Source organism: Nesoenas mayeri (genome assembly GCF_963082525.1).
Source record: "Nesoenas mayeri genome assembly, chromosome: 22".
Lineage (NCBI taxonomy): Eukaryota > Metazoa > Chordata > Aves > Columbiformes > Columbidae > Nesoenas > Nesoenas mayeri.
In genome coordinates this window covers 6,846,439-6,873,725 of record NC_137572.1, presented here as the reverse complement: position 1 = coordinate 6,873,725, position 27,287 = coordinate 6,846,439, and the positions used below count along the sequence as shown (strand labels likewise).

Genomic DNA, 27,287 nt, shown 5'->3' with positions numbered 1-27,287 from the left:
TGCAGCCGCGGTCCGGCCCAGCCCGACGCGAGTCCCCGCTCCCCGGCCCGGCCCGGCCCCATGAGCGCCCCGGTCCCGCCGCTCCCCGCCACCGGGCCGGACCGGGCCGCCGGCCCAGCGACGCGTCGCTATGGCAACGCGTGGCGGACACGCCCCGCCAGGACTACAGCCCCCGGCAGGCGCCGCCGCGCCGCGTACGTCACGCAGACCCGCCCCCCCCGCCGACCAATCCGGCGCCGGGCCGCTCCGCACCGCCCAATGGCGTTTAAGCGGCCGTTGCTCGTGCCGTTGCCACGGCGGTTGGAACCCGGAAGCAGTGGTGGCGAGCCCGGGCAACGCGCGGGCGTCCATGGAAGCGGCGAACGGGCGGCGGCTCCGCCCGCGGCCCCGCTGAGCGGCCCCGGCGCCGCGCACGGTGAGCAGCGGGAGCGCCGGGGCGGCCGGTCCCGCTCGGGGCGGGGAGGCTGCGGGGAGCTGCGCCGTCCCGTCCTCCTTTCTCCCTCCCGGAGCCGTTAGTGCCGGCGGGAGCAGCCGCCGCGGGGCCGGGGCGGTGCGGGCGCTGCAGGCTGTGTGTTTGTCGTGCCCGTGCAGGCGCGACACGGGTGAAAAGGGCTTTTCTAAAATGTTATGTCCTGTGAACGAAGACTCTGTCTCGCCCTTGCAAGCCCGGTGTGTCCGGGGCTCTGGGCTGGTGCCCCTTGGCGTGTGCGGGTGTGAGGAGGGGGCGTCTCAAAGAGAAGAATTAGTGCGTGATTGTTCTCCCTGCCACGACTTCAGGATGAGGAAAGAGCTGAGATAGCGCTGTGCTGGAGGAAAACAAGAGCGGACTGTCTGGACCGTGTTGCCCACATCCCTGTGCTTTAATTGGGCACGTTTGGGAGGGGGAGCAGCGCGAGGTCCGTGGGGCTGTTTTGGTTTATTGTGTCCCAAGGATATATTTGCCTGGAAACTGCCAGGATTAATTGTGGCTTCTGAGACTGGCTTTACATAAGAGTTATAAATACGGGGCGGGCTGAGGACAGGGCAAGGCGAAGGGGCAGCTGAGGTTCGGTTACAGGCGGGTGTGATGATCTCGCCCCAGGTGATTTGTCCTCTGGGAAGGTGAGAGCTGCTCGCTGTGACTTTGTGTCGCTTCCTTCCCGCTGGCAGGCGCGGGGAGCCATGGCGGGAGCGATGACGTGTATCGGGGACCAGCTCATCCTGGAAGAAAACTACGATGAGATGTATGTTCCCAGCGAGCAAGGTAATGATGTCTGTCCTCTCAGGAGCTGCAGTATGGGATTCAAGCACGCGAGTCACTTCTAGGTGTATTAAGAAGACAGGAACTGGGAGGGCATGGGTGGAGGGGGTAAATAGGATTTTATAGGATGCAGAGCTTTTTGGCTGCAAGGACAAGGGCCGTTTTACAGTCCGCCTCCCTGCTTCACCAGCCTGGCGGGATGTAGTAGACTTGCTGACACAGGGCCCCGTTGGCAGCTTTGAGCAGCTTCGTTTCAGGATCACTGTTTCCCTTGTGCCCCTTCCTCCAGCTGAGCAAGTTGGCGTGGTTGCGTAGCGCCAGGCACAGGCCGTCTCCACAGACTCCTCTTGTGCTCTTCTAGAAGTCCAGGACTATGCACGGGAGATCGGGATTGACCCTGAGAAGGAGCCGGAGCTGATGTGGCTGGCCAGGGAGGGCATCGTGGCCCCGTTGCCCCCCGAGTGGAAGCCCTGGTGAGGTTCTCGCAGACCCCTGCCCAGTGCTGCCCACGTGGGTGGCAGAGCAGGGGGTGAAGCCACAACCCACCCACTCCCTGTGGGCGGGAGGTCCTGATTTCCCCCTGGTGCTGTTCCTGCCCTGCAGCCAGCACGTCACTGGTGACATCTACTACTTCAACTTCGCCAACGGCGAGTCCATGTGGGACCACCCCTGTGATGACCACTACAAAAAGCTCGTTGTTCAGGAGCGGGAGAAGCTGCTGGCGTCTGGCAGCTCGAAGAAGAAGAAAGACAAGAAAAAGAAGAAAGACAAGAAAGAGAAGAAGGACAAGAAGGAGAAGCGACACACCGTGAGTAGGCTCCGCTGTTGGCGGTGCTGCTGTGAGTGGCTGTGAGCTGAGGGCGATCCTGTGCCGCTGCTGCTTTGGGATCGGAACAGCGATCTCCTGGCAAGGGGTCCTGTCCAGCCGGGCTGTGAGCTGAATGAAAATCCAACAGAAGTGGGGTTGCAGACCCACCAAAGTTGAGAGGCTTTGGTTTAGAAGGGTGCACTGCAAGTAGGGGGTGCCCCAGCCCTGTGGTGCTGTTACTGAGCAGGATGTGGCACCAGCCAAGGGTGCTGGCGCTGTTCTCAGCAGATATTGGGAGCACTGTGAGGATTTCCTTCCTTGCAGAGGACAGGCGGTATTGATGCGGTGTCCGTGTGTGGTGTTATACACGGGCAGTGAAGTGGGTTTAGGTGTGCGAGGTCAGTCTGCTTTGCTGTTGGCATCTGCAAGCGTAACCAAGTTCCCTTTGTGTCCCAGGTGACAGAAAATCATTCCCTCCTGTTTTCTTTCCTATTTATACATGTAATGCCAAGTGCTCAAAAACTTACACACTTACTCATATGTAAACTGTGTATTAAAGAGGTATATACCTGTACTTTAGATAGACAAGGGTGCATAGTGTTATGTTGTAGTTATTTGGAACATTTATCTACTTGGGGAATGCAGCCAGGCGTTCTCCCTGCAGCCCCCGTTAGTCCGATGCCCTGTGCCCCTCTGCTCCCCAGCAGGAGAGTCCCCAGCGCGACCACGATAGCCAGAGTGGAGAGGAAGGCCAGGAGGCACTAGCAGACATTGGTGATTCAGGGAGACCGTTTGCAGGCACGTGGCCCAACGAACCACCTCCTCTGCTTGTTCCAAAGTTCAGCAGACTGTGCCAGACCTTGCCTGATGCGGAGGAACCTTTGGAAGAAGGCCTCTCTCCTAGCAGCTCGGACGTAGACATGCAGCGGCACCCAGAGACACCTTTAGAAGTGCAAGGAAAGCTCTGTCTTGAGTCCTCTGATTTGGAGGTTAGACAAGCAGTGCAACCTCTCTGTGTGTCGAAGAAAACGCGTTCACAAGGCTCTAAGAATGTCAAAACTCTGCTAGAGGTCCTTGAAGACCAAGTCCCACTCTCTGAGGATGAAGAGCTGAATGCAAAGTGGAATGTGGAAGACATGATGGGTCAGTGTGTCCATAATACTGATCGTCACTTCTCAGCCAGAGAGAGCGCCACAGGACCAGATGAAGATGCAGAAAGAAGAGCAGACACATTGCGAGCCAGAGGGAAAGCAAGCCTTTACTGCAGGAACGATGATGAAATGGCTCTTTCTGATGCCATTTCTGATCTCACAGATGACTGGAGTTTGCAGGACATGGCCGATGGTCCATATGCCCAGGAAGAGCTGAGAGCCCTTGGCAAAGTATCTGTGAACAGCAATGAGACACGAGTGCGAGATGAGGCTTTGGGTCAAGCCATCGGTGTGTGCGGCCGAGGTGAGATCCCTGTCAGAGTGGAGAGAAAGGACCCAAAGCTGGTGGCAGTAGGAGCAGATGCAGGAGGAGACACTCGCGATGTGCTGGAGACCTGCTCTGCAGCCCCTCCAGAGACCACAGACACGCGGCCCCGCTGCCGAGGTGCTGCTGAGGGAGCAGGTGGGACTGAGGTAGGAGTGAGCCCTTTGACAGCCCTTCCATTGTAAGCAGTTGGGGAGAAGCAAAGGGGCCAAACTTTCTAAGCTAATCTTCAGGAGAAAATGGGGAAAAACATCCCATTGCAGGTCACACGAGCAGATGTGGCAGTTTGGTGCCTTGAGAGATGGGCTCTTCCCTCTGAAATGAAAGAGAAACTGGAAGAAGTTTGAATGCCTTGGCATGTCCCCCCTGTTCCAGCCCCTGGTTTTGCAGGCAGGCGCAGTACTGACTTGTCTGAGCGCAGTTTAGTCCCTGGACCAGGGCTGCTGTGCTCTTGGGATAGCGAGGTGGCTCACGGCTGCGAGGGCCCATCCAGAAGGGTCCCTTTCCCCTTCTGGGAAAAGCCGGACTGTTTTTCTCTAGTTTGCCCAACATTTTCCCTCTGCTCATAGCAGGATCCTGCCCTTCACTGGGAAGAATGTTCCAGGTTGGTTTGTCTGTCGAAGTAGTTGCCTCAATCAAATAGGAACTTACCCGATCTCTGGTTCTAAAGAACAAAAACCAGAAGGGCCACTGTGTGTAGTGTTAATGAATCGCTTTGCTCTGCTGCTGGTGCCCAGCTGAGGCTCCAGCACCCCGCGGCCTCAGGTCTCCGAGTCCCAGCATGTGGTAGCGCTCGGTTAGCTGATAAGAACTGTGCCTATAAATACCAGATAAACTGCAGATTAGCCTGAAAGTTTTAATTAGCCTGAGGGAAGGGAGTTTATCTTTGCTGAAGGACAGCTAACATCCTCTGTGCTGTACATGTAGTTAATGGCCATCTGTAGAAAATAATTAGTGAGGCCCAGAATGTGTGATTTATTCTGTTAGTGTTGCTGTGGCAGGGACTTGGCGGAAGAAGGATCAGTGCATATTCATCTCCCTCTCCCATCCCTCAGCGTGTGTGTGAATTAACTGCTTTCGGTCTGTAATGTTGCACAGGGACGGAGTACAGGAGCGGTGATTTGCGAATGCACGCTTGGCTGTACCAGCACGCTGTGGACAAAATCCTGGCGTGGTTTGCTGCTAGTGTCACCTGTGCAGCGATCGCAGGTGGGGACAGCTCGGGTGGGGGATTCCACGAGGTCAGGTGGAACGGTCGCCTCTCCGGGTGAGGGAGCCGGAGATGGCGAGTGTGTGTTGCTCAGAGGGGAGGGTGCTGGATGGCGCTCACTGTGCTTTGGGAGGGACAGGCGTATTCAGGAGCTCTGTACAGATGTGGTGCTTTCTGCCCGTAACTCTTCCCCGGTGCGAGGTGAGGAAGCAGCTTTTGGTCTAAAGAGCGGTGGTAGTTGCTGTGTGTGGAGAGGAGGCGGCTCGTTGCCATCGGAGTGGCTGCTGCTCCCTGGTTTGCAGGGCAGCGGGGCGCGCAGGCGGGGCTGTGCTGGGTGTCCCGGGTGCGTGGTGCTGGGAAGGAGCCCCTCCCGGGGTGTGGGGGTGCGTGAGCTCGTGGGGCTGCTGCTGTTCTCTCACCCCGGTTTTGGACAAGCGCACACTGGTTTTTCTGAATCGCCTTGCTGCTGGAGAGCTAACCACTGTGTTCAGATGGGTGTTTGGAAGACAAAATGTGTGAACAAATCAAACTGCTATTCCTGAGCTGTGCTGTGTGCGGGGGCTGCTGGGTGGGAGGTCCCACAGCAGGTTTTGGGTGGTGGTGGGTTCGGCATGGGCAGGGAGCGCTGTGTCCCTTCCTGACGTGAGCATGTCCCCTCTGCTCCAGCCCTCAGGCTCGCTGCCATCGCCCGTCCCGGCGCCCCTGGGGACCGTGGGGACCCTGGCTCCGCTGCGAGGGCTGGCGGCCCCGGCCGGCGTCCTGCGGCCCCCGGGCTGGGAGCCGGGCAGCCCGCGGGGCTGCGGAGCGGCCGCAGGGACACAGGTGAGGCTGCGGAAACCCCTGCGGGCACAGGGGGCCGGGGGGGCTTCGCTGTCAGCGTCCTGACCGCTCCACTCTTGTCAGTTAAAAAAGCCTCTTCTGTTCTTCATCTTTCGCTGCATTTATTCTCTTTCGCTATTTCTAGGGGGCTCGGTGATAAATTTGTGGTGAGCTTTCTTCTGTGTTTAGCAGATTCAAAGAATTGTTTTAATTACTGTTGGGGGGGTAAAAGTCTGTTAGGTTCATTTTAGGAGAACTTTGATTTGTGTCCAAACGAAGCACGACACACAGTACAGCTAATGTAGGCTAACAAATATTTTCACTCAAGCATTTGAGAATACAAAAAAGAAGACCATTTTTTTTGAATGAATGTGAGGTTTACAATCCTGTTGAATGATTTACAAAATCTGACCTTTGGGTCAACACAACAAACATGTTAAGTGGTAACAAAGTGATCTTTTAAAGGAAAACAAACCAATGTGTGCAAAACATTGTAGAAACCAGCACCTTTGAGGGTTTCCTTCTCGCCCAGGGGGGTCTCGCCGTGGTGGTTGCGAGCGCTGGTTGCGGGTGGTCGGGGTGAACGGGTGCTGCGGCACCGCTCTCGGCCGCGCTCTCACCCCTCTCTCCGCAGCCCGCGCAGACCTGTGAGCCCCCCGCCCGCAGCAAGGGGCCGCCGGGCTGCCCCGGGCACGGCTCCGCGAGCACCGCGGCCGCAGAGCGAGCGAGGAAGGAGGAGGACAGCGCCGATGAGGTATCGCTGTGCCGCGGCTCCTAACGCGCGGGGGTGACCGGAGCGCGGGAAGCGTCGAGGAATGAGTAACTGATGCTCCCTGGTAGAGCTGAGCGACCAGGGCTGCTCAGTTTGACTCTGGGCCTTCATTTGTACTGCGTTTCCTCTGTGTTTGATCACCTAGAAGTATCTAATCCCGTTTTCTCCTTGCATGCTCCCCATAAATCAATGTCTGCCACAGTGTGATTCCAAATGAATTGGCTGTAGGCGCGCTGCCTTGGTGCATTGCTGTGGCTCTGCCTCGTTTCGCTGATTAGGAGCCCCCAGTTCCTCCTGTGTGGTCTGTGGGGTTGCAGAGGTCATGGCTCAGTGTTGCCCATCTCTCTTTTCAATTCCTTTAGAGCCTCCACGGGCCAGCGGGACTGCTGAAAAACCTGCACGTGGACATCAGCGCCCTGGGCGGCAGCTTTGACTCGGAGGTGAGACGGCGGGTGACGGGGCGGGCAGGAGAGGGGCCCGAGGGATGCGAGCCCAGGCGGGGTCTGCAGGGACAGCAGAAGAAATAACGCTCGTTCTCAGCGAGCTGTGATGAGAGGAGAGGGGGATATACCCTGCGAGCACCACTCTTGCACTTCACTCAGTTCCGCAAAGGTTGTAGAAGCTTCCGTGTGGCTGCTTTTCTGTGACAGCCTAAAACCCGTTTGTTTTCTCCCTGCACTGCTGAGAAGCTCCGTGGCTCAGACAGAGCATCAGCGAAGAGCTCAGTACACACACAGCCCTACGCAGACCTTTTCCTTTCCCACGGGTGTGCATTTTGTCTGCGCTTTCTTGGCGGTGATCAGGCTTAGGATGACAAGGGCACAAAGGGAAGCGCGTTGCAAGCAGCTCTGGTGATTTGGCCCGACTGCTCGTGCTGATGTTAATCCTCTGTCACTGCTTGGAAAATTCTGTTCCAGTATCTGAAAGGCAAATTAATTTCTTTTAAAGTGTTTTACAGTATTTCCCTTATCCTTTTCAGAGCATACAAAAATTAAGCTGTAAAGTGCTTTGCTGGAGAATCTGTTCACAATGCTGGGCAGAAGCAGCAAGGGCTTATGCTAAAGTGGATGTCAGAAAGAAAGGCCTGACTCTCATTGCCAAACAACAAGCAGCCTGTCGGGGCCCAATTCGTCACCAAATGTTAATGTGTCCAGGAACAAAGGGCTGTCTTGGCACGTCAGTGCTGCGCCAGGGCTTGAGGAATCTGTTATAAAATAGCAATTGCAGCCAGGCTGTGTTGACTCAGATGGGCGATATCTTAGTCCTGGTAAGAGACTAGTGCCCTGCTGGAAAATCTAATTCGGCTGTAGTTCCATGAGATGGCAGTAGCAAGGCATTCCTGTGAATGCGCCTGAGCCACTCTCCAGCTCCATACAAAATGGAGAGAGGGGAAGGATTTGTGTAACAAACCCTACAACTTACTTGCGGGGAGATTTCTGTTGGACACGAGGGGAAACTCTTCACGATGAGTGTGGCAGGACAGCGAGGTCACCGAGCTGCCAGCAGGAGCAGCCGCAGCGGAGCCTGCAGAGCAGCAGCGGGTTGATGTTTGGGATCTGGAGAGCTCTCGGCTGCGGGTGCATGGGGGGTGACCTGTCACGGTGGGTGACCCGTCACAGGGGGGTGACCCGACCAGCCCAGGGCGGTGCCGGGGCTGTCGCTAGCGGCTGCGTTACCCAGCAGGAGAGGAGCCGAGCGGAGGAGGGGAGCCGCGGCACGCGGTCGGCCGAGGCGGCCGCAGCCCCAGCCCAGCAGCGCCGCGGTCCTGCGGAGGAGCCGGCCAGCCTGGCAGAGGTGATCGGTGACATCGCGGGCCTGCTTGCGCGGTTCCGCTGAAGCTTTGCATGCCCTAGGCAGCTTCTGGTGCTCTGGTGTGGATAGTCGCTTGGTTTCTTTCATTTGCTGGTGTTACGTGCATAGAGAGAGGTGTAAACGGAAAAACCAAGGGCAAATGCTACCCAGGTGAGGTCTGGAATAAAGATATTACCGAGGGCTCTGCAGAGCCTTGTATGGCTGGCTGGTGCATCAGTGATGTGTTGTGAACCTCTGCTAACCAGGCACAGAGCTGGAAAGGGGCCATAAACTCATTTATTACTCAGAGGATTGCAGGTGAGGCTCTGAAGCGTGGTTTTTAGGAAAGAACCCAGCGATTTGGTTTCTCTGTCCTCATCTCCAGTCTGATGGATGGCTGTCTCAGCCCTGAGAAGGTCTTTCAGATAAGCGATGTGCTAGAGGATGTTCTTTCAGTTTGCCGCAGCTCCGGGTTTAAAGCTGACAGCATTCCAGTTGCACTTTGATAAAAATACACCATTAAAATATGCGGTCTGTGTGTGGTACGCGCTGTACACAGGATGCAGCTAACATTTGCCAAGACACCCCGGCATTAATAAAACAGCGAGAAAGTGGGACCTGTGAGCAGTTTTGTTTGCATACTGATGAGGGAACCTTTTCCTGCTCTTCCTGGCTATTGCGCTTTTCGTTGTGAGTCTTGTGGCCTCTGCGCTGCTGGGGGGCAGCGGAACCTTTGGGTGACTCAGCTGTAATCTGGGAATGTTCTGTTTCCCCCAAGGCCCGTGGGTTCTGTCGTTCCTCGGTCTAGGGCGTTAGCCAGGCCTGGCTCTGGGCTCGGCGGCGGCTTCAGTCCGTGCCCGCCCTCCAGTTTGTCCCCCTGGAAGGGGAGCTGATTGCTTCCAGCCTGCTCTTCCCTGCTTATCGTTTCAGGCAGAAGTTAAATGTCCAGTAATAGTCTCTTGCAAACTTCCATCTCTCACAAAACCAGTTTGATGTGGAAGCATCAATGGGTCTGCTCTGCTGAGACCTCACGAATAAAAAAAGTCCGAGCCTAGGAGGTGAATGTGTTTATCTTCATGACGTTCCTTGTCTTTGAAGGGGACTGTATGAAGTCAAACTGGTCTTGAAGTCACCCAAAGCGTTGCAGTTTTGCTTCTGGCTGTAGGAGAACCCATGGTGTTCCTGACCCCTGCATCCCCCCGAGGGGTCAGGCATGTTGTAGCTATAACCGTGTTTGACTTGCTGCCTAGAGGGAGTCTTTAAAGTCAAGATACGCTGAAGAGGGGCGAGATTCTTCCTTGGATTCTGCTGCCGCGTGCCCTCCGAGTCCCGGTGCCGTCCTTCCCGGCGATGCTAGCAGCGGCCGGTCCGGCGCGGACGAGGAGGCCGATGGGGAGCTGCCGGGGGGTGCGGAGGAGGAAGGTGACGTCTCCGCAGCCGCCGAGGTGCTGCGGTCTCTGGGGGAACACGGTGCCGCAGGGACGGACGTGCCCGGCGCTCCTGGGCTCCCTGCGCTGGCGAGCCCGGCTGCTGCCGCCCGCACCGCGTCCCGGGGAGAAGAGACGGTGCATGAGACGAGGGGAGAGGTGGCGGCTGATGTGCAAACAGGCAGCAGGCGGGATGCTGGCCAAGTAAGAGACCTGCCTGCCTGCACCGCGTTTGTGTGGAAGCGGCTGTTCCCCTTGCTCTGCACGGCCCTGGCTCAGGAGAGCTCTTTGGGCGCTTATTTTCTGTTCAGCGGGGTGCTCCTGGGGGGTCACAAGTGCTCAGACTTCTGGTACCTCTAGTACGAAGCTAGGAGATCATTCCCTTATGCAGACCCCAAGTGCTGTCCAAGGCACACGACAGGCAAACCCCTGAACCGTCACGCATGTTTTGAGTCTTGGAGGAGAAATAAGTCTCAGCTTCCCGTGCTGCCATCTGTACCGAGCGAGCGGGTTTCGCAGTGGCGCTCGCACCGAGCCCAGCTGTCCGCGCTGCTTTATTTCTCTCCTTCTGTTGTTTCTCTCAGCTTACGCAGACACGGGGCCCGGGCGCCGAGCGAGCTGCTGGCTACGGTGCTGGCGGCGCCGGGAGGACGTGGCGGGAGGTGGGAGCGGGGAAGGGCGCCAGTGCCTCCAACCCCTCCCGCTCTGCCCGGTGCCTTTCCAGCGCTCCGGGATGAGGGTGGTTGAACCACAGTGTCTCTGGCAGGAGAACAACCCTCAGGTGTTGTGGTTTAACCCCAGTGAGCACCATAGCCAGGAGAGCCGCTTGCTCCCTCCACCTCCTCCCCACAAAGAGGGGAGAGAACTGAAATGGAAGAGAGAAACTTGTGTGTTGAGATAAACACACAAGCTAATAAAATAACACAATAACACCAATATACTGCTAATAAAGGGAAATAAAATAAAAAGGCAGAAAGACTCTGAGGCCTCTGCAAAGCAGCAGGATGGTGAAAGGCTGAAGTAAAGAAACCCCTGAACGGGTCTCTGTCCCAACTCAAAAACAACAACAGAAACAAACCACACCAAGAGTCAGCTGAAAGATCTCAACTATCCTTAAATACAAAGCATGGAATATTGTTAGTGATCGGTCTGGATGTCAGTCGAGGGCTGTCCCATCCATGTGCAGAGCACTCAGAAAATGTCCTTGGCAGACAGTAACGATTAAAAACATTAATTCTGTCCTGGGGTGTTATCTTCTCGCTCTCAAACTGAATCCAAACACTGATGGAGCTGGCTAGGAAAAAGAGGTTTCCAGCTGCATGGAGGAAAATGAACTTATTCCAGTCAAACCAGCACGAGTGTCAAAGGTGCAGACGGTTCGTGGACTGGTCCTGTGACTGGGCTGCCAGGCAGACACACGCTGTCCACTCTTGGTCAGTGTCTTCCAAAAATGTTAGAATACACAATCTGAAAAATGATCTCCAATTTGGCTTCCTTCCTGCTGGTTTGGGTGATTTTCCTGATTACACTGGTGGGTTATGTCTTTAAGAAACAATAAGCTGTAAAGCTGAGCCTGATAAACGTGCTCTGTCCTGGAGAACCCACCGGTGTTGGTGTATGGACGCCTGGCGCTTGCTGTGTGTGTGCGTGGCGCTGCCGCGGTCACCGGGCTGCGTGGGACGGGGACACGCTGTGTCCCCACCCTGGGCGCTCAGCAGTCCTCACTGCCACTGGGAGAGCTGCGCTGGTAAAATCTGTCTGAGATCAAGTTCTGCATGGTGGGCTGGGGAGTTCTCGGTGCTGCAGGGATCCTTGCAGAAGGAACAAGACAGTGACCAAGTGCCCTTTGTGGGGGTATCTGAAGAGCACTTCCCTGCCCTCCCCAGTCCCATCTCCCCCTGCTCTCCTTCCGCAGTCCTGTGTCTCTGTGAGGTGGTGTTTGTGCTTGTCCTGTGGGTGACACCCTTCCTGTCTCTCCCGAGATGCTCTGTCACCTGTTTCTCCCTGTGTTACAGAGGCCAGATTTGTCTTCCCAGTGTCAGTTGTGATCTGGTTGGCCATGGTGCAGCTGCGGGGTAAGACGTGGACAGGCTGTAACACATCTCTCCTCTCAGCTTTCCAGGGCATCCGAGACCAGTGACTGTGAGGAGGACTTACCAGTCTCCAGCCGCTCGGACCGCGAGCCCATTCGGCCCCTGGTGAGTGGCTAAAGGCTCCTTGTCCCTGGGTGTGGGCGTCACGTTCCCCAGCTGATGCCAGGCTCACCTCTTGTGGTCCAGCTGCCCGACTCCTTACCTGCTAAGCAACGACCAACGCTTAGCAGGTCCTGTCTGTGCGTGAGGTAACATCTCCGCAAAAGTAGGTCACTTGGAGCTGGGACCGTGCTCAGATAATTGCAAATAGGAAAAGGATAAGTAATCTAGAAGTTCTGCTTTGAGGGGCTAAGCAGCGTTTCCGGAGGGGTGGCTGGGAGACGCGGAGGTCCCTGAGCACGCGGGAGGGAGATGCCCATCAGCATCTTGTCTGGGCAGGAAGCTGCCGCTGCCGTCTGCCAGCGGGAGCCGTGGCGGCGCGGCCAGCACGCGGCTCGGAGTGGCGTTACTTGGCGGTGGGAGCACGGGCGGCGTGGGCAAGGGGCTGCTGCCTCCAGCGGGGCCGTTCGCGGCGCTGGCGCACGGGCAGGTGTGCGCACACGCTCTGCGCGCAGCCGAGTGCGGGGACCACAGAGGCTCTGCCGGGAGCCGAATAGCTTGTGGGCAACCGGCAGGAGCTGACTGTAGGAAAACCCTCAGCAAATGTGCAGGAATATCGGAAACGAGAGCAGGAGAGCTGGGGGAGGCTCCGCTGCGTGCTTTGGAGGTGCCCTGTGCCCCCGCCACAGAAAACACAGCTGCACGCCGGTCGAGCCACTAATGGAGCCGTCTGTCTGTCTGTCTGCAGTGCAGATATTGCCCATGCTTGGATGCAGGCCTGAGATTGGTGTAGCCATCTCCTGTGTCCTTTCTAGGTGTTCAAATACCTAGTGCTACAAAAGACTTGCTGTCAGTGGGGTGCCGAAGTGGCTTCCAAGCTGCGTTAGGGTTTTGGTCTGGTCTCTCAGGATCTCTAGCAAAACCTGTGCTTGCTTATCGGACCCTGATCCTTTTCTGCTTTCCTCTGCAGGTCCTGGGCTTCCAGCGTCGGCTTTCTGAGCAGGTTCTGGATGTGGAGGTCCTGTCTCCTGCCTTGGACAGCCCCACGTGCAAGGTGAGTGCGATCAGAGAGCGACCCACGAACACGCAGGTAAAATACCGTATTGTGGGGCACTAATCACAGGGGTCACGCGATGGGCGCAGAGGCAAACAGAAGCGATGTGTAAGTGTCAGGGGTCAGAGCAGCGCCAGCAGCGCGTTGTTTTTCCTGCAGAGATGAGCTGCAGGTGGCCGCACAAAACACAGACTGAGCAGAGGCGGGAGGCTGCGCTTCGCTCAGCCCTGCTGTCAGTGTGAGTCCATGGGCCGCGCCAGAGGAGACCCTGGGTGGCAAACTCCCCACCTGCCCAGCAGAGAGGAGCAATCCGGTTTGTAAGGTTGTGTCTGGAGAACACACCTGTCCTCTCGTGCCTCGTAATGAGCGTAATCAGATGTGAAGGGAAAACAAAACACACGCCTGCTGCGTTGCGCCTCTCGCTGCAGCGCCGTCCTTGTGCATACAAATGTGTCGCTGGAGCAGCTACGTCTGGCGTTTCTCGCAGCCCTGTCTGGAGCAGAGAGGTGCATTTGAAACGGGGCTCCCCGCAGAACCGCGGCTGCTCTTTTGCGTCAGGCTAGTCTGAAGTGGGACTCTGTAGGAATGTCTTTACTTCTATGCGTAGTGAGCTTGTCTTGCGCAGGGTACGCTGGCAAAATACTCAGTTTTAAGAAAAGAGCAGCTCTGCTAGCTCCACGAGCACAGGAGGGCCTGTCCTGCGCAGGGGCGCAGCAGCGGCCCCGTTACCCTGTGGCGGGTGATGGCTGTTCCCAGGGAGGTCTCGTTCTCTGTCTTCTGGCTCCTCTCGTTTCACAGGCGGCAGTGACAGAGCCCGCTCAGAGCCAGGAAACACGTGCTGAGCCCCTCGGTTCTGGGGAACTGAAGCCGTTATTTACCGCGGGCAGGAGGGAGGCGGGGGAGCGGCATGGGGGGCTCTGCCCGGGCTGATGCGATGGAAGGTGACAGCACTTGCAGGGAATCCTTCTGCTGTTTGCTCTGCTGAACATTTGCATACATTACTGCTGTGTTAATTCCGTGCACTTTTGGCCCTGCTCCAGCGCGCTCCCGCACGGCGAGGGCTGAGCTCACCTGCTGTTTCTGCGCTCCCTGAGAATTCATGAATGGGCTGTTCTGCCCTTGCTGGTTTCTCGAGTGGGGCTGACAGCGGGAAGAGGGAATTTCCTCCCCTCCCCAGGTGAACCGCGCAGCGCCTGTTGGTGCTGCTGCAGGGACACACTTTTGTATGCATCACATTCCTCCTGTAGGAGATTGTTGCCCTGCACTTTACCGGGAGTTTAGTGTTACCTGGACATGCAAGATGACCCTCAGGGCAACACCAAAGCTGTGCCCGAAGTGCTGAGTGCTGGCAGGGAGCTCATGCTCATTGCTGGAAAAGTGACCTCCGGAGCGTAACCCGCGCAGCCCGGAGATCTGAGCTCCCGCGCCTGCCCCGCGCCGCAGGAGCCGTTCCTGCCGGGGTGACGTTTGGGGTTCCTGGGATGGTTTGGGACGCTGGTTACGTGTGGCGGGGAGCTGGCAGGTTCCCATGGATGCTGTCGGGTCCCCAGGCTCAGCGCTGATGCGCAGGACCAGAGATGCCCCTCAGCAGAGCTGCTGTAAGGTCCTGAGAGGTTTATTTTGGTGAAGGAGCCAGCAAACCCCATGCTGTTTGCTTTTACCTGCAGGCTCAGGAGCTGGGAGAAGAGGAAAAAGAGCAGAGCAAAGCCAGTGTAGAGGAGGAGCAAAGCAAAAGAACCAAAGCTGCTGAGAGGTACGGTACAAACAGAGCACCGAGGAGCTGCGCACACCTCTGCTTCCAGATGACGTTCCTGTCTGTCTCCCCCTGCTCTGGTCACTGTAACTGTGTGGGCAACCCCTGGAGAACACCCCAAGGTGCTGCACCTTCTCTCAGGCTCTTTCCCACTAAACCTTTCGCTTCTCCTGCCATCTCCTTAGTCCTGTTGCAGCAGATTTGAGCTTTGTTTCACCCTCTGGATGGGTAGGGAGCAAAACTGCCTGTCTTTGATTTCCCTGATGTGGAGCTGGCTTCTCTTTCCCTTACAGCTCTGTGACTTTGCTGCAAGGCTCCCAAAGTGGTGTTTTTCCTTGTGCAGAGGTGGCCTGCAGCAAGTCACTGACCAGCTGTGAGCATTAACCTGTTTTATATCCTGGGACATGCATCATGGACTCAAGTGCACCGGTTGTTACTCCAAGAGCAGTGCTCGTTTCCAGACCCCTCGTTACTAGGAGAACTAGACTGTCTAGGGGAGCTATTTTCAGCTCGTTTGTGGGAACTTGTTTAAAACAGTTGAAATATTGTGCTGAGCAGTAAGCTCTGTGCTCTCTTGAGCCCCTTCCCTCCCCCTTTGAGAGCTGCAGCGTGCGGCACTTGGAGATGAATCGTGTCAAAACTCGGGGGCACTGGGAACCAAGAAGCTGTTGCCTGTGCCAGGAAAACTTGTGAACAGAAGCTGCAGCCCATCTCAATGACGCACTTGGGATTTGCAGCCTTGTTCTCAGAGGAGCTGCTCACATGAAGGACCTTGAGAACGTGTTGTGCCCGCAGGAATTGTCTCCTTATCGCTCGCTGCCTGCTTCCCAGCTGCGCATCCTCTCTTCCTCCTGCCTGCGCAGCTCCTGGTCGCTTTGTCTCTCTTCTCTGTGCTTCCGAGGTGGAGTGGGACTGTAGATGTAAGCGTGCCCGCCATTATTTCTGTCTGTAATTTGGACAACGGTGTGAGTATTGCTGATAGGGCTGACTTAGCTTGGGGAAATTTTCTAAGGACTTGGAAGGAGACAGGGATGATCCAGGGAAGGTTTTCAGTGTTTTGCGACAGACCCCATAAAACCCTGAGCAGCTGTTGGGCTGGCAGGGTCTGAGGTGGGGGGACGGTGTGGAGCGTTGCTGTGCCCTGTGTGCTCTGTGCAGCATCCGCTGGGATCTAACCTGTGCTAATCCGCTCTTCTCTTACCTTTCTTGTGCTGCAAAGTGAGGGGGACCCAAGTGCCTGTGAGACACAAGAGAAGCGTTTTGCTTTGGAGGATCCCGCTGAGGAGGTGGCGGTGGCGCCGGAGGAGGGGTGTCTGGACAGCCCGGTTCATCGGGCAGAGCGTGCCATCCCACAGAAAGCGTAAGAGCTTCACTCGAGTGCTTTTGTCCTCGTGCTCCCCTGGGCGGTGTCTGAAGCTGGTGCCCGCGGTGAGCACGCCGGGAGACGCGTTTTGGTGGGCGCAGAGCTCAGGTGGCTGTTCTGCTGGCGGGGGGAGAACAGCAGCTCAGCCGGGTCTGTGCCGCGGGACTCGGGTGGAGGAAGAGCTGTTTGCTTTGTACGTGGGAAAACCTCCTTCTTACCGGGGTCGCTAACAAGGGTCCGAGCATTCACACCCTTAGGCTGGCATTCTCTGAGCATGGCGAGACCCTGCTGCTCCCGCTTTCACTACCAAAGAAGAGTTTTGTTCCTACACTAATCTTAATTTTCTCCTCCTTCCTCTTCAGCCCCTCTCAGACCTTGTCATTTTGCTGCTCTCTGTCTGAAAAAAACTAATTAGAAACAGATTGGGTTTGAATTTTTGGAGCGCTTAGGGCTTTCAGTTGCCTGGAGCTGGCAAACTCCCAGCACAGTTTAGATTGCAATTGCAGAAAAATACCTGGTCCGTGAGAAGCGCACTGCCGGTCCCTGGGCTGAGAACAGGTACCGATTGCAGCTGCTTCCATTGTGCCTGGCAGCCCTTGCCAGGCTTTCGTAGCTACTAGATCCTAGATGAAGCGAGGCCACGTTGCCCTCACGGAGTTGAGCTGTAGTGGGCCAGAACACCAGTTGTTTGGGACGTTTGGAATAAAGCGTCGCTGCGGGATCCTGGCAGGATGCGCGGGGCATCCCCAGGCTGGTACCTGGGCTAACGTGCTGCTCGGAGCACGGCGTGTGCTGCGATCCCGGCAGCCTCGCGCAGCGTGTTACCGCTGCACACTTGGCTCCGAGGTGTTTGCCTTGGAGTCAATACCTTTCGGGGCGGTGCTGCTCTTCCGTTCCTGTTACTTATTTTCCTGTCACCCTTTTGCCAAAGGAGCTTTCTTTTTTTGGTAGGCAACCTGAGAGGGAAATCAAACGTGAGCAGTTCTTAAACCAGCCTAATGAGGAATCCCTGGAGGCAATAGCCAAGGAGCTGGAGACAGAGCTTGAGCAAGAGAAAATGCATTTATTGCAAGCAAAGAAGGAGAAGATTCAGCAGTTCCAGGAGGAGATGAGGCAGCAGGAGGACGAGGAAGCTCAGAAGCTTCGTCAGCAGAAAGAAGAATCCCTCAGGTACTTTCCTTCTCTAGTCCATCTCCCCCGTTTCTCCCGGGAGCCTCTCCCAGCTGTGTGCTCGCCGCTGGGGCTGTTGTTGGCCCCCGCCTTGCTGAGCGTGAAGCAGATGGTTGGTGCTCAGGGCTGCATCCCCTGCCCCAGCAGCCGGGTTCTGGAGGTGCGGAGCACAGTTAACGTGCTGCAGCTGGGGAATGCGCCGCTTGGGCAGGCACAGCTATTGGGAGCTCATCTCTAGGCCTTCGGAGGCGATTTGCAGTTATTAAAGACCCCTGAAACCTTTTTCTTTTTCGGGCTGCTCACCTCTCAGGGCTCTGCAGGAAGACCTGGCCAAGGTTTCCGAGGAGGAAGAGTCACGTATCCGAAAGGAAGAAGCTGAGAGGCTCTCGAAGCTGCGAGCCCAAATCATCTCGGAGACTGAGGCAGAAAAGGAGAAGATGAGGTGCGAAGTTTTGGTGGCATCCCTGGGGACGTGACCTCAGCGCTGCACGTGCGGGGGAGCTGCGCGGTGGCCGAGGGGCCGACCGACGAGCCAGATGGGAGCAGCTCAGGAAATTCACCTAAATAGACGGGTAGGCCAGGAGGGTCCTGAAGGGAGGTGTTGCTGTCGTGCTGGCCACACACGGCTCTGGGCTGTGTAAAGGCAACAAATGGCATTTTCAGGGATAGCTGCAGTTGCTGCGTAGCTTGGGTTGAGTCGGGGTCTGTCTGACCCTGTGAGAACAGCTGCAGGAGGCAGAGGAGACACACACTGAAAAACTTATGTTGTGTTACAGCTTTTCTAATGAGCTGGCAGATCGGTCTCCGCACAACCGCTTTGCTGTTTATTTCCGAGGCCTTAGTTGCTGCACTCGTGAATGGGTGTGCTCTGGTTCTGGGTTTCTCCTGCCTTGCGTGTCCTACCCTGTGGCGGCGTCTTCTCTCAGCAATGGTTCCTAAATGGAGTCCAGCGGTAAAGTACCGAATTCTGACTCACTTCTGTCTGTGTTCTTGTTGCAAACCCACCAGGGCAGAGCAAGAGGCCGCACTGCAGGAACTGCGAGAAGAGTGGGAGTCCCAGCAGGCGATGGAGAGGGAGAACCTGGAGAGGAAGCAGCAGCTTGCGCTGGAGAAGATGAAGCTGGAGATGGAGGAGGCTCAGCAGAAGGAGATGACTGAGCTGGAACAAGAGAAGGACCAGTTCCTGCGTGAGCTCAGGGAGAGGTTAGACAGGGACAAGAAGAAGGTGAGATCTTGATTGCGAGCCGGGGTCAGACGCACACGGCTCAGGCTGACCTGGCTCACATCACTGTGCTGGTGTTGAGATTAAACACCTCCATGTGCTTTAATAACGACCGCTGTAAAACAGAATGGAAAGTCGCTAGGCACGCTCCTAGGGCATGGTCAAGGTGGGGGGGAGTACTCCTCCAATTTCTATGACACTGGTGATTAAATAGTGATTATTTACATGGCTGCGTTGCCTGTGAAGGAAAGAGACAGATCCCTGTGTGTCTCTGCCAAGGTAAATCGCACACTTGATGAGATCAGAATACCTCTTTGGCTGCTGCTTTGGTCCTCCAAAGGGCCAGGGGCTGCTGGAATGGAGGCAGCTCAAGGTCCTTCCGCACAGCAGGACTGAGATCCCTTGAGATCTCCTGGGAGGGAAAGCACATAGAGAGTAAAGGCACCTTGTACGTAACGCTGGTTGGAAGGGGTTCACCACTGTGCTCTTGTGATGCTTGTGGATAGACGTTAATGGCAAATGCACCTTGTACAGCACGTCCCCACACACAGGTTTCCCAGCAGACTGTCTTGCTCATGTTCTGTAGGCAGTGGAAGAGCTGGAGAAACAGTTTGCAACTGAACTCCAGCAGCTGAAATCTGCAGCGGAAGAGAAGCACCAGAAGGTAAAAGATGGTGTCCTTAGAATGTAAATAGTGTTGTGGGTTTGGTTTTTTTCCCCACACTGTCACCGAAGGTGGCCAGGGAGGGTGGCATTATTTTTTTTGACCTCCTAAATGTGGTTTGGGTCTGGCTGCGCCTTTGGCCGTGCTCCAGGCCGGGGGCGGTGAGACTGCACACGCCGGCCTTTGCCACGCCGCCGGCTCTCTGTGGGAGGGCACCAAACGGCGCTTGTCACAAGGGTGACAGTCTCTGGGGGCGGCTTTCACGGCAGGTCATTTCCAGCCTGCAAGCCCAGATAGCAGAGGCACAGCGGAGCGAGGAGGCTCAGCTGCGTGACAGCTTGCAGAGAGCAGAGCGGAAAGTGCAGCAGAAAGCGTTCCAAGTGCTGGAATACGAACGCGAGGCAAGTGTTCACCTGGGGCTGCTGGGGGAGCTCCAGCCTCGCCCCCCGGCTGCACAGGGACGGCCGAGGCCACGTCCTGCCCAGGGTGACACTGGCGCCCTGGGGAAGGGGCGCCCCTGCAGCACCTTATCTTTCCATGTCACCCCTGCAGCTCAGCGAGCTGATGAGAGAGAAGCGGCAGGAAGTGGAAAAAGACCATGAGAGGAAGATGGAGAGGATGAGAGAGGAGCAGCAGGAGGCCCTGGCGCGGCTCCGGGATCAGTGTGAGGAGGAGGTACCGCTGGGGACAGCAGTGGGTTTGAGCGGTGACTGCGGTGGCGCGGTCTGTCCCGGGTGGCACTGCCGCTGGCCTGACCTGCCTGTGCCCGCCGCTGCCGGCGCTGGGAGCCTCCTCTCTTCGGGGAGGACTGGGCATTGTTGCCACGATGGACAGTGAATTTAGGCTGCGGCTGTAGGGTTAAGCTGTCAAAATATTCTCTGTGCAGACTACTTCTACGTGCATTTGTGGATTTCTGTACAAGAGAAGACGATTTGCATTTCTGCAGGTTCTGGAGGACTCTGTGCTTCACTCAGCCGCTTTTCTGGTTTGTGTTTTGCACCAAACAGGAGAGAAAGCAGAGAGCGGAGCTGCTGGAAGGGCTGCGGAGCGAGAAGCGGCAGCTGCAGCAGGTGCACGAGGCGGAGCTGAAGGCGGCGCAGGCGGAGCTGGACAGGCGGCTGGCGGCACTGCAGGGCCGGCACAGGGAGAAGGTGAGCGCAACGCGGGCCCGGCGGCTCCTGGGGCCGGGCTGGGCGCCCGACACCTCGCTGCGCCTGTCACCCCCAGCGCAGGGTGGCAAGTGGCAGCCACACTTGCCCCGGTTCGGTTCTGCCTCTGGGGAGTGAGGAACTTGTGCCGTTCTGTCTTTAACTCAGCATCTCTGTGCAGGAAAGACAACTCCAGGATTCAGAAAATGAGCTTGAAATGCGCATGAAGAACGTCAAGGCCAGGTCGGCGCAGCTCCTCAGCCAGGTGAGCCGGGCCAGCAGAGCTTTCCTGCCCCGTTCTGCTCCCTCGGGGGCACTCCAGAGATGCTCACCCAGGGCTTCTACAGGTGAAACTTTTATCACGAGAGAGCAGGGCCAAGCGTTCCGGGTGGGATGGTGTCATGGCCAATGTCTGCAGTGAAAGTCAGTGCTCAGGGTTTGCTCAGCGCTTCGGGAGACAGTAAGCTGCTGTAAGAGTCACAGAGGGACCACAGAATCCTTTCAGGGCAGCACGTCCTGCTCGGCATCGCTTCAGGTTTTAGTCAGTCTCTGGTTTAGCTTGTGTTCTCCCTCCTGCTGTGAAAGGAAGAGAGTGTTTCAGGATCCCGGGCGGCAGAGTGGGAGAGGGAAGCGCTTCAGTGCTCCTGTGGAGCTGCCAGAAATCACTGGCTGATGCGCTCGCTGCCAGATCTCCCGAGTCCCAGCCCATGCCAGGGGCTGTGGACAACCCCGCTCTGTCAGCCCTTCCTGGCCGAGCAGCACCGGCAGGAGAGAGCGAGAGAGTGGAGAAAAGAGGCGAGCAGAGGCTTTGCAAAAGCGAGATCCTGCAGGAATGGCCGCGTGCTGAGCAGGAATGCAAATATTCCCTGTTCTCACTTGAAGCCAAAGGGAGAACTTGAGTGTGCGTGGGGGAGGCATAGAGCAAAACTGGCGCCAATCCTCAGGTGGAAAATGGTGCCGAGACTTAGGGCTGGCCTGTGTGCAGGTGCTGCTCAGCCCCGGCCGTCCCGTCGCTCACTCACCTGCTCTCTGCTCTGTCCGCAGGAGGAGTCGCTGAGGAAGAAGCGGCAGCAGCTGCTGGACGAGGACAGACAGACCGAGCTGGAGAGAGACGTACGTACGGCGGGGCCGGGCAGAGGGCTGTGCTGCAGTTTGTAAAAAGCAAACTGGTGCTTCTAAACTAGCCTGGTCTGGGCTGTTTCCCACCAAGACAGCATTCGTAGCTCTGGGACCTGCTGTGCACTGCGCAGGTCGCCAGCCTCTCCTGCGCTGTTGGGGAAATGGCTGAGCGCGTGTTCTGTTTTCCCTCTAGGAGGCGGCTTTGGCCTCCCGGCTGCGGCTGGAGGAGAGCAGGAAGGAGCACGCTGGCCTCCTCGCGTCCCTGCGGCAGCTGCGCCGCTCTCTGGAGGAGCTGCAGGACCAGAAAGCCGAGCTGGAGGCCCAGGTCGAGTTGTTACAGACCCGAAGCCAGAGGCTGCAGAAACGCGTCAGGTCTGTGAATGAGAATCTTCTTTAGTGCAAAAATTCTGCGCTATGCCCATAGCCAGAACCTCTCCAGCCTAAGCTGGACCTCTCCCTCACCTTTGAGCTTCTGGTGTTGGGCCGTGTTCCTTCAGAATCCTAATGGTGGTTTTGCTGCATGTTGAGGGCATGGAGGTCCTGAGTTTTGTTTCCAAATCTATTCATAACTTGCTGTGAAAACCTGTCCCTTGGCCTCTGCTTGTCAGGTTCATTTGTTCGCCTTCTCCTCATCTGTCTGGTGAGGTTCATAAGATACTTTGAGAGGGACAGGAAAATACAAAGAAAAGATTTTTCCACCATAGCTGAGCTCTGGGTAACGTGTTCAACGTGGGTGCGAAGCCCCGTTTCCCTGCCCAGCCAGGGTCACGTTTAACATCACAGCACACACCCCATACTGGTGTTGTCTGGACACGCGTCCCTTTCCTCCTGGAACCGTGAGGCCGCGTGGGACGCGGTGCAGATGGGTTGCTGGGCGGGGGGGCCGCAGTCCTCAAGGGCCGGCGCCGTTGCCTTTTCCCGTGGCAGCGAGCTGGAGGCGGCCGTCAGCAGCAAACAGGAGGCTCTGAAGGAGCTGGAGGCAGAGGAAAGCGTGGACTGTCCGAGAAGGAAAGCTGAGCTCCATGTGGAGGATCTGAGAGAAACTCCTCCAGCTGTGAGTAAAGCAGGTCGTGAAAGTGTTTGCCTTGTGCGATCTGAGCGGGTAACTGCCTTGAAAACCCAGCTTTGGCTCCTTCTGTGTGAAGCCAGTTGAGATGCATTTTTCTTCGCCAGAGGACATCGATATGTTTTGTGATCTTTGATTTCTGTTTATTATTACTGGGAGAAAGCAGTGTGGGAAACTCGAGTCCCCTTGGAGTCAAAAGCGGGGCTTGAGTCAGGGATAGAGACGTCCTCTGCTTTTCAGAAGGTCTCGTACAGAACATCCTTGGCACTGCTGAGGGATCTGGGCAGTACCGTGATGATGTCCTTCTGAGTTTTTGCTCCTAATTGAATTCTTGTGGGGTCCTGAGGTTCTGTTTCCCACCCGTATCTCTTAGTTTTTGAAATGTTTCACCTCCTCAGCAGTCACCCAGAGAGCCTGCTTCCCCGCCCTCTCACAGCCACGAGGACAGCGACCTCCAGTTTGACCAGTGAGTACCTGTGTCCCAGCCACTTCTTTGGGTTTCCGTGCACTGCGCTGACGTTGGGTTTTGGGGAGGGCGCTGCAGGAGGCTGCGGGGCGGCGCAGCCGGCACCAAGGCAGCAGCATGCCCGTCTCTCCCGTGCAGCATCAGGAGCTTCATATCTGCCGAGGGGATCTCCATCAGGAACGCCAAGGAGTTCCTGGTGCGGCAGACGCGCTCCATGCGCAGGAGGCACACGGCCCTGCGCGCGGCGCGGCAGCGCTGGCAGCGGGAGCTGCGGGATGCGCAGGAGGCGGCGCGGGATCCCCGCAGCTCCCAGCTGCTGGAGGGCGTGCGCAGGAACCTGGAGCAGGTGAGCCTGGCCACACCGAGCCTGCCGGGGCTGCTCGGGGAACCCGCGGCCCTGCGACTGATTCCTGGCTCTGCAGCCGCGGGGACAGGCAGCTGTGGGTGTTCGGTCCTCCTGGAAATCAGACCTTGCGTGTGTTCTGTGGCATATAAGCAGCATTTTTCTCATCGTAACACAAGGCTCTGACCTTGAAATTGGAGAAAGCATTTGGTAGGGGATGTGCAAGTCCTAGAGCACCTTTTCGAAGTGAAAGAAGGGACAGGTGTCCATCCGTCAGTAGGTAGGAGCTGATGGTTGTAGCTCTGCAGTGATTTTACTCTTGCTTGGAAAGGGGTTCTCGAGTACTTGCCAGCTCTGCTGCTGCACCAGCCGAAGGCAGGGAAGGTCAGAAATTCCTTCACTGACCACAGAGAACATGCATGTGTGCAGAATCAAAGCTCTTCACCCTGTTGGGTGCAGGGTTTGGAAGTGAAACCTCTCTTTTCATGGTGTGAACTTGCTCTGACACGTGTGCTCTGCCCTCTGTACGCTCCACTTCCCATGTTCTTCAGGACTTGGGTGCAATTTTACTCCAGCAGTATGGTTTCCTGTGCTGAGTAGAAGCGAGATAATGAAAGTCAGCATGACCACAGAAGTAGATCGTTTCCCGTTATTCTTGTTTGATTTTCCTCCTTGGCTTTGCGGGTCCCTGCAGGAAGCCAAGCAGTTGGACCAGATGAAGTCGGCCATGCGGAAAGGACAGGTGCTGCTGAAGAAGAAGGAGGAGAAGCTGAGCCAGCTGGAGTCCTCGTTGCTGGAGGAGGTGAGCGCCGGCGTGGCTGCTGCTTGGGCCTGCCCGGCTCGGTCGAGATGGCAAATACCGCGTCTTCCCTCTGCCGGCAACATCTGGGCTCGCTGTTCAGTGTGCGGCTGCAGAGCGGACTCAGAGCAGCTGCGAAAAGCTGCAGGATTTGAGCTGGGAGGAGAGGAGGGCAGGTCACGTCGTGTGAGCGGGATGGCGCCCGCTCTGCCGACCCGGGCGGCCTCGGGACCTGCCGGCTCTGCCTGCGACCCCGCGGCCTCGGGCAGCGGATGCGAGCGCACGAGACCTTTGCTCAAGCGCTTGTCCCCGGTGCAGAGAGCGCCCAGCCTGTGCGAGACTTGTGAGGCTTATTTAAAGCACAAAAGGCTTTTGACTTCTGCCTAGAAGGGCCCATTAGACCGTTAGGCGGCTGTTAGACTTGGCCTGTGGCACACTCACTGCCTTCCTGCTGACACCAAGCGTTCTCTTGGCTTCTAGATGTTGCTGCCAAGGGCTGAGGACGAGTCTGCCCTCACCCGGCCCTGCCTGGCGGTGCCCAGCCTGTGCAGACCCGTGCAGGCGCTATTCCAGTGCCTTTTGTGTTTCAAGGGTGGATCAGTGGGTTTGATTTGCATTGTTTTCCTCTTTCTGACCAGCTCTCAGACGAAGACACACTGAAGAGCACTGCGTGGAAGAAAGCGGTGACTTTTGATCTTAGCAGCTCCGAGGACACAAACAGCTCATCCAGTGTAAATCAACATCAACCTAAAAGTAAGTGCCTGACTGTCTTGATATGCTGTGTCTAACATCTAATGCCTCAGACGTGGCTCTGGCTTTCCCTCTCGCCTCTCTGATGGACCTTCTGTTCTCGCTTCTGTTCGTCAGCATGGGGGGCAGGTCTGCCCTTCGTGCCTGGGACTGCTCTGTGTATAACGTTCGGTTTGAAAAACTTATTTCCTGCCTGCAGTGGCAGATGAACAGTATGGAATCTGTGCATGAACGCGCCTCTTGAATCTCTACCTTTGTTTTTAGAGTGGATTAGGAAATCCTGCTTCAGCTCCTCGCTCTCTGCTGTTGCAGAGCTGCATTGCTCTTCTGCAGGTGTCCCGGTTCCTCCTCCCCACATCCCGGGAGAGGCTGCTGCAGTTCCTGGCTGCTGCTTGTGCTTTTTCTTTGCCTTTGGTTCCTGGTCACTGGGGCTGTGCAGGTGGGAAGGAGAGGTCCCTGTGAACAGCCGGGGAGGCAGGAGGGCTGTGCTGCTTGCAAAACAGCTGGCGAGGCTGAGGCCTAAAGGGTACAGCCCTGGGAAGGGTTTGCTGTTTGCAATAGGATCGCTGCATGATACAGGGCACAGCAGAACTCGGAGAGATGGAGCAGGGAGCTGAAACACATGCACGTAATGCATATCCAGGCTTGTCCTGTAGGCCCCAGTTTTGCAGCCTTGGAGGGTCTTGTCCTTGTTATCTTGTTTCTCCCCCGCTTTGTGCCCAGGCAGCCTCCGAGGCACAAATCCTTGTTGTCAGCCTATATCTGCGCTGTTGGCTGCAGAGCCAGGTTTTTGCCTCTATCCCACTTGGCACAGACCGATCACGCTTGGCTCGGAGCACAGCGCACCGTGGAAGGCGACGTTCCAGCCAGGAGGCAGCGTCTCCCTCGCCTTCCCACCGATCCCTCTTCTTTTCCCCTCTCTTCTGCCAGTTGACTTGAGAAGCTCCTTGCAGCCTGTGCCCCAGCCAGACAAGATCCAGTACCTGTCAGACTCTCTGCGGCGCATCACTGGTGAACTGAGCGGTGTCCTCAGCCTCTTGGACTCCCTGAGCACTGGGCAGCCCGCGCTCGTCCCCCCCGCGCCCTGCAGCAGCGTCCCTCTCTCCACGTACGTGTCCCTGGGCGGGCTGCGGGCCAGGGGCTCCCCGCTGCCCCCGTGGGCCCAGGGCGCTGTGCCGGGCTCTGCTCCCACCTTGGCAGCCAGGCAGTCGGTGGACAGCATGCTGGCAGAGAAATGGCACAAGTATTTCCCAGGTACGGCTCCTTTCCTTCACCCGTCTGCTCGCTTGCCTGGGACTTCTGATTTCCCAGCCCTGCAAGTTCTGACCATCCAGTGCACCCAGATGTACAGACTACAGATATTTGCAGGGCCTGTATTTCATCTCTGTTTTCCAGATGGATTCCCGTGGCACAGTGGAAGTTCCAAGCCTGTGGAGAACAAGCTGGGATACGTACCTGCAGGGTAAGGAGCTGTTCCTTGAGCTGTTGTTGTGTTGCGGGGCTCTTATTTCTCTGGAACGACTTATAGGTCACATATCATATAACAAGTAGGTAACAAAATCATATTAGTAAACCTCCATATTAAGACAGCAAGTGAGGTGCTGTTAGTGATTCACTGTCTCTTTCTCTCTTGCGTGCAACAGTGAGCAGATACGGCTGTTCCAGCACTCCCAGCTCCAGAGCCGTGAGCCAGGCAAGATGAGTATCAAAGGAATGATTGAGACCAACAAGAAATGGCTTGAAGACCTCAAGAAGGATTCCACAGTGTATCCTTTGATTGGGTCTGGTCTTTCATTGCACTCAAGCTTCCTGCAGCAGGAGGTGAGTGAATCAGGAGCACTACAGCAATTTCAAAGCCTAAACCTCTAGTTTAGTGTCCAGTTCCGCAAAGGAACGTGGTGTTTGGCAGTTGGAGCATGAGCGACCTGTTTGCTCTTCTTTGAGCTATCCCTGACCAAGAAAATCTCTTGAATGAGCGAGACCCCCGGTGCGGGGCTGTTTCGGGCTCGTGCTGTAGCCGTGTCACACGGGGCTGTCGGTGTCGCCTCTGAGCACACACCGATAGAGCAGCAAATCCCTCGGGCTGTCGTGAGCACGGTGCTGCTCCGAGTTCCCTAATCCCCCTCTAATTCCACTTGACTTGGACACGGCAGGGCAAACACAGCGCGTGTGCGCGGGGCTGGCTCCTGCCCCTCCGTACCTGTGTGCTGGCTGTGCTCATGGCGCTAATCCCTGCTGTAAGCCGGGCTTTTCCTTCACCCAGCTGCCAGACCGCTCTTCCCGGGCACACAGAAGGCCGCTGCCAGCAACCCCAACCTCCTTCAGCTCGGACTGGATGAAAACAGACAAATTAAAGTGTATCATTACTGAAAGGTGGGACTTGGCTCTGGAGAGATGGTTGCAGAGGCCTGTGCAGGGTTTCAGCCAACTCTGCTGTGTCTTTGTGCTGTGCCCTTGAGATAAAGTCTCTCTACAAGAGAGCAGAGGAAGGAGGAATTGAACTTCCCAGGTGGATTCTTCTAATCCTGTAAGGTGTCCAAATATACTTTATAGACTGTTTAATCCAGTGGTGAAATATCAGGGCTTCCTTAAATCAACAGTTCTCTCGTTAGTATTCCGGCAGTGGCGAGCCAGA

The 27,287-nt window shown here is 56.6% G+C and overlaps 1 protein-coding gene across 1 annotated transcript; it reads left to right on the top strand.

Annotated features, from left to right (window-relative positions):
- Positions 1–299: 299 nt before the first annotated feature.
- Positions 300–27,287, top strand: CEP164 (centrosomal protein 164). The gene is made up of 34 exons (XM_080358003.1): positions 300–415; positions 1,150–1,243; positions 1,602–1,713; positions 1,844–2,048; positions 2,753–3,503; positions 4,623–4,765; positions 5,401–5,556; positions 6,188–6,307; positions 6,688–6,765; positions 9,367–9,747; positions 10,128–10,205; positions 11,658–11,741; positions 12,706–12,789; positions 14,457–14,542; positions 15,762–15,902; positions 16,857–17,075; positions 17,386–17,517; positions 18,084–18,300; positions 18,884–18,961; positions 19,231–19,362; positions 19,514–19,636; positions 19,969–20,112; positions 20,291–20,374; positions 21,154–21,222; positions 21,422–21,600; positions 22,156–22,282; positions 22,693–22,760; positions 22,899–23,106; positions 23,798–23,905; positions 24,541–24,655; positions 25,583–25,906; positions 26,048–26,114; positions 26,296–26,418; positions 26,923–27,287. Exons 2-34 carry the CDS (start codon positions 1,162–1,164, stop codon positions 27,020–27,022), a joined length of 5,118 nt encoding a protein of 1,705 aa, XP_080214129.1. The 5' UTR covers positions 300–415; positions 1,150–1,161; the 3' UTR covers positions 27,023–27,287.

Excerpts from the sequence above, each read along its gene's own strand:
- CEP164 (XM_080358003.1), top strand. The coding sequence starts at position 1,162 with ATGGCGGGAGCGATGACGTGTATCGGGGACCAGCTCATCCTGGAAGAA. Across the intron at positions 2,049-2,752 it reads AGAAGGAGAAGCGACACACC|CAGGAGAGTCCCCAGCGCGA; the intron begins GTGAGTAGGCTC and ends TCTGCTCCCCAG. Across the intron at positions 18,301-18,883 it reads TAGACAGGGACAAGAAGAAG|GCAGTGGAAGAGCTGGAGAA; the intron begins GTGAGATCTTGA and ends CATGTTCTGTAG.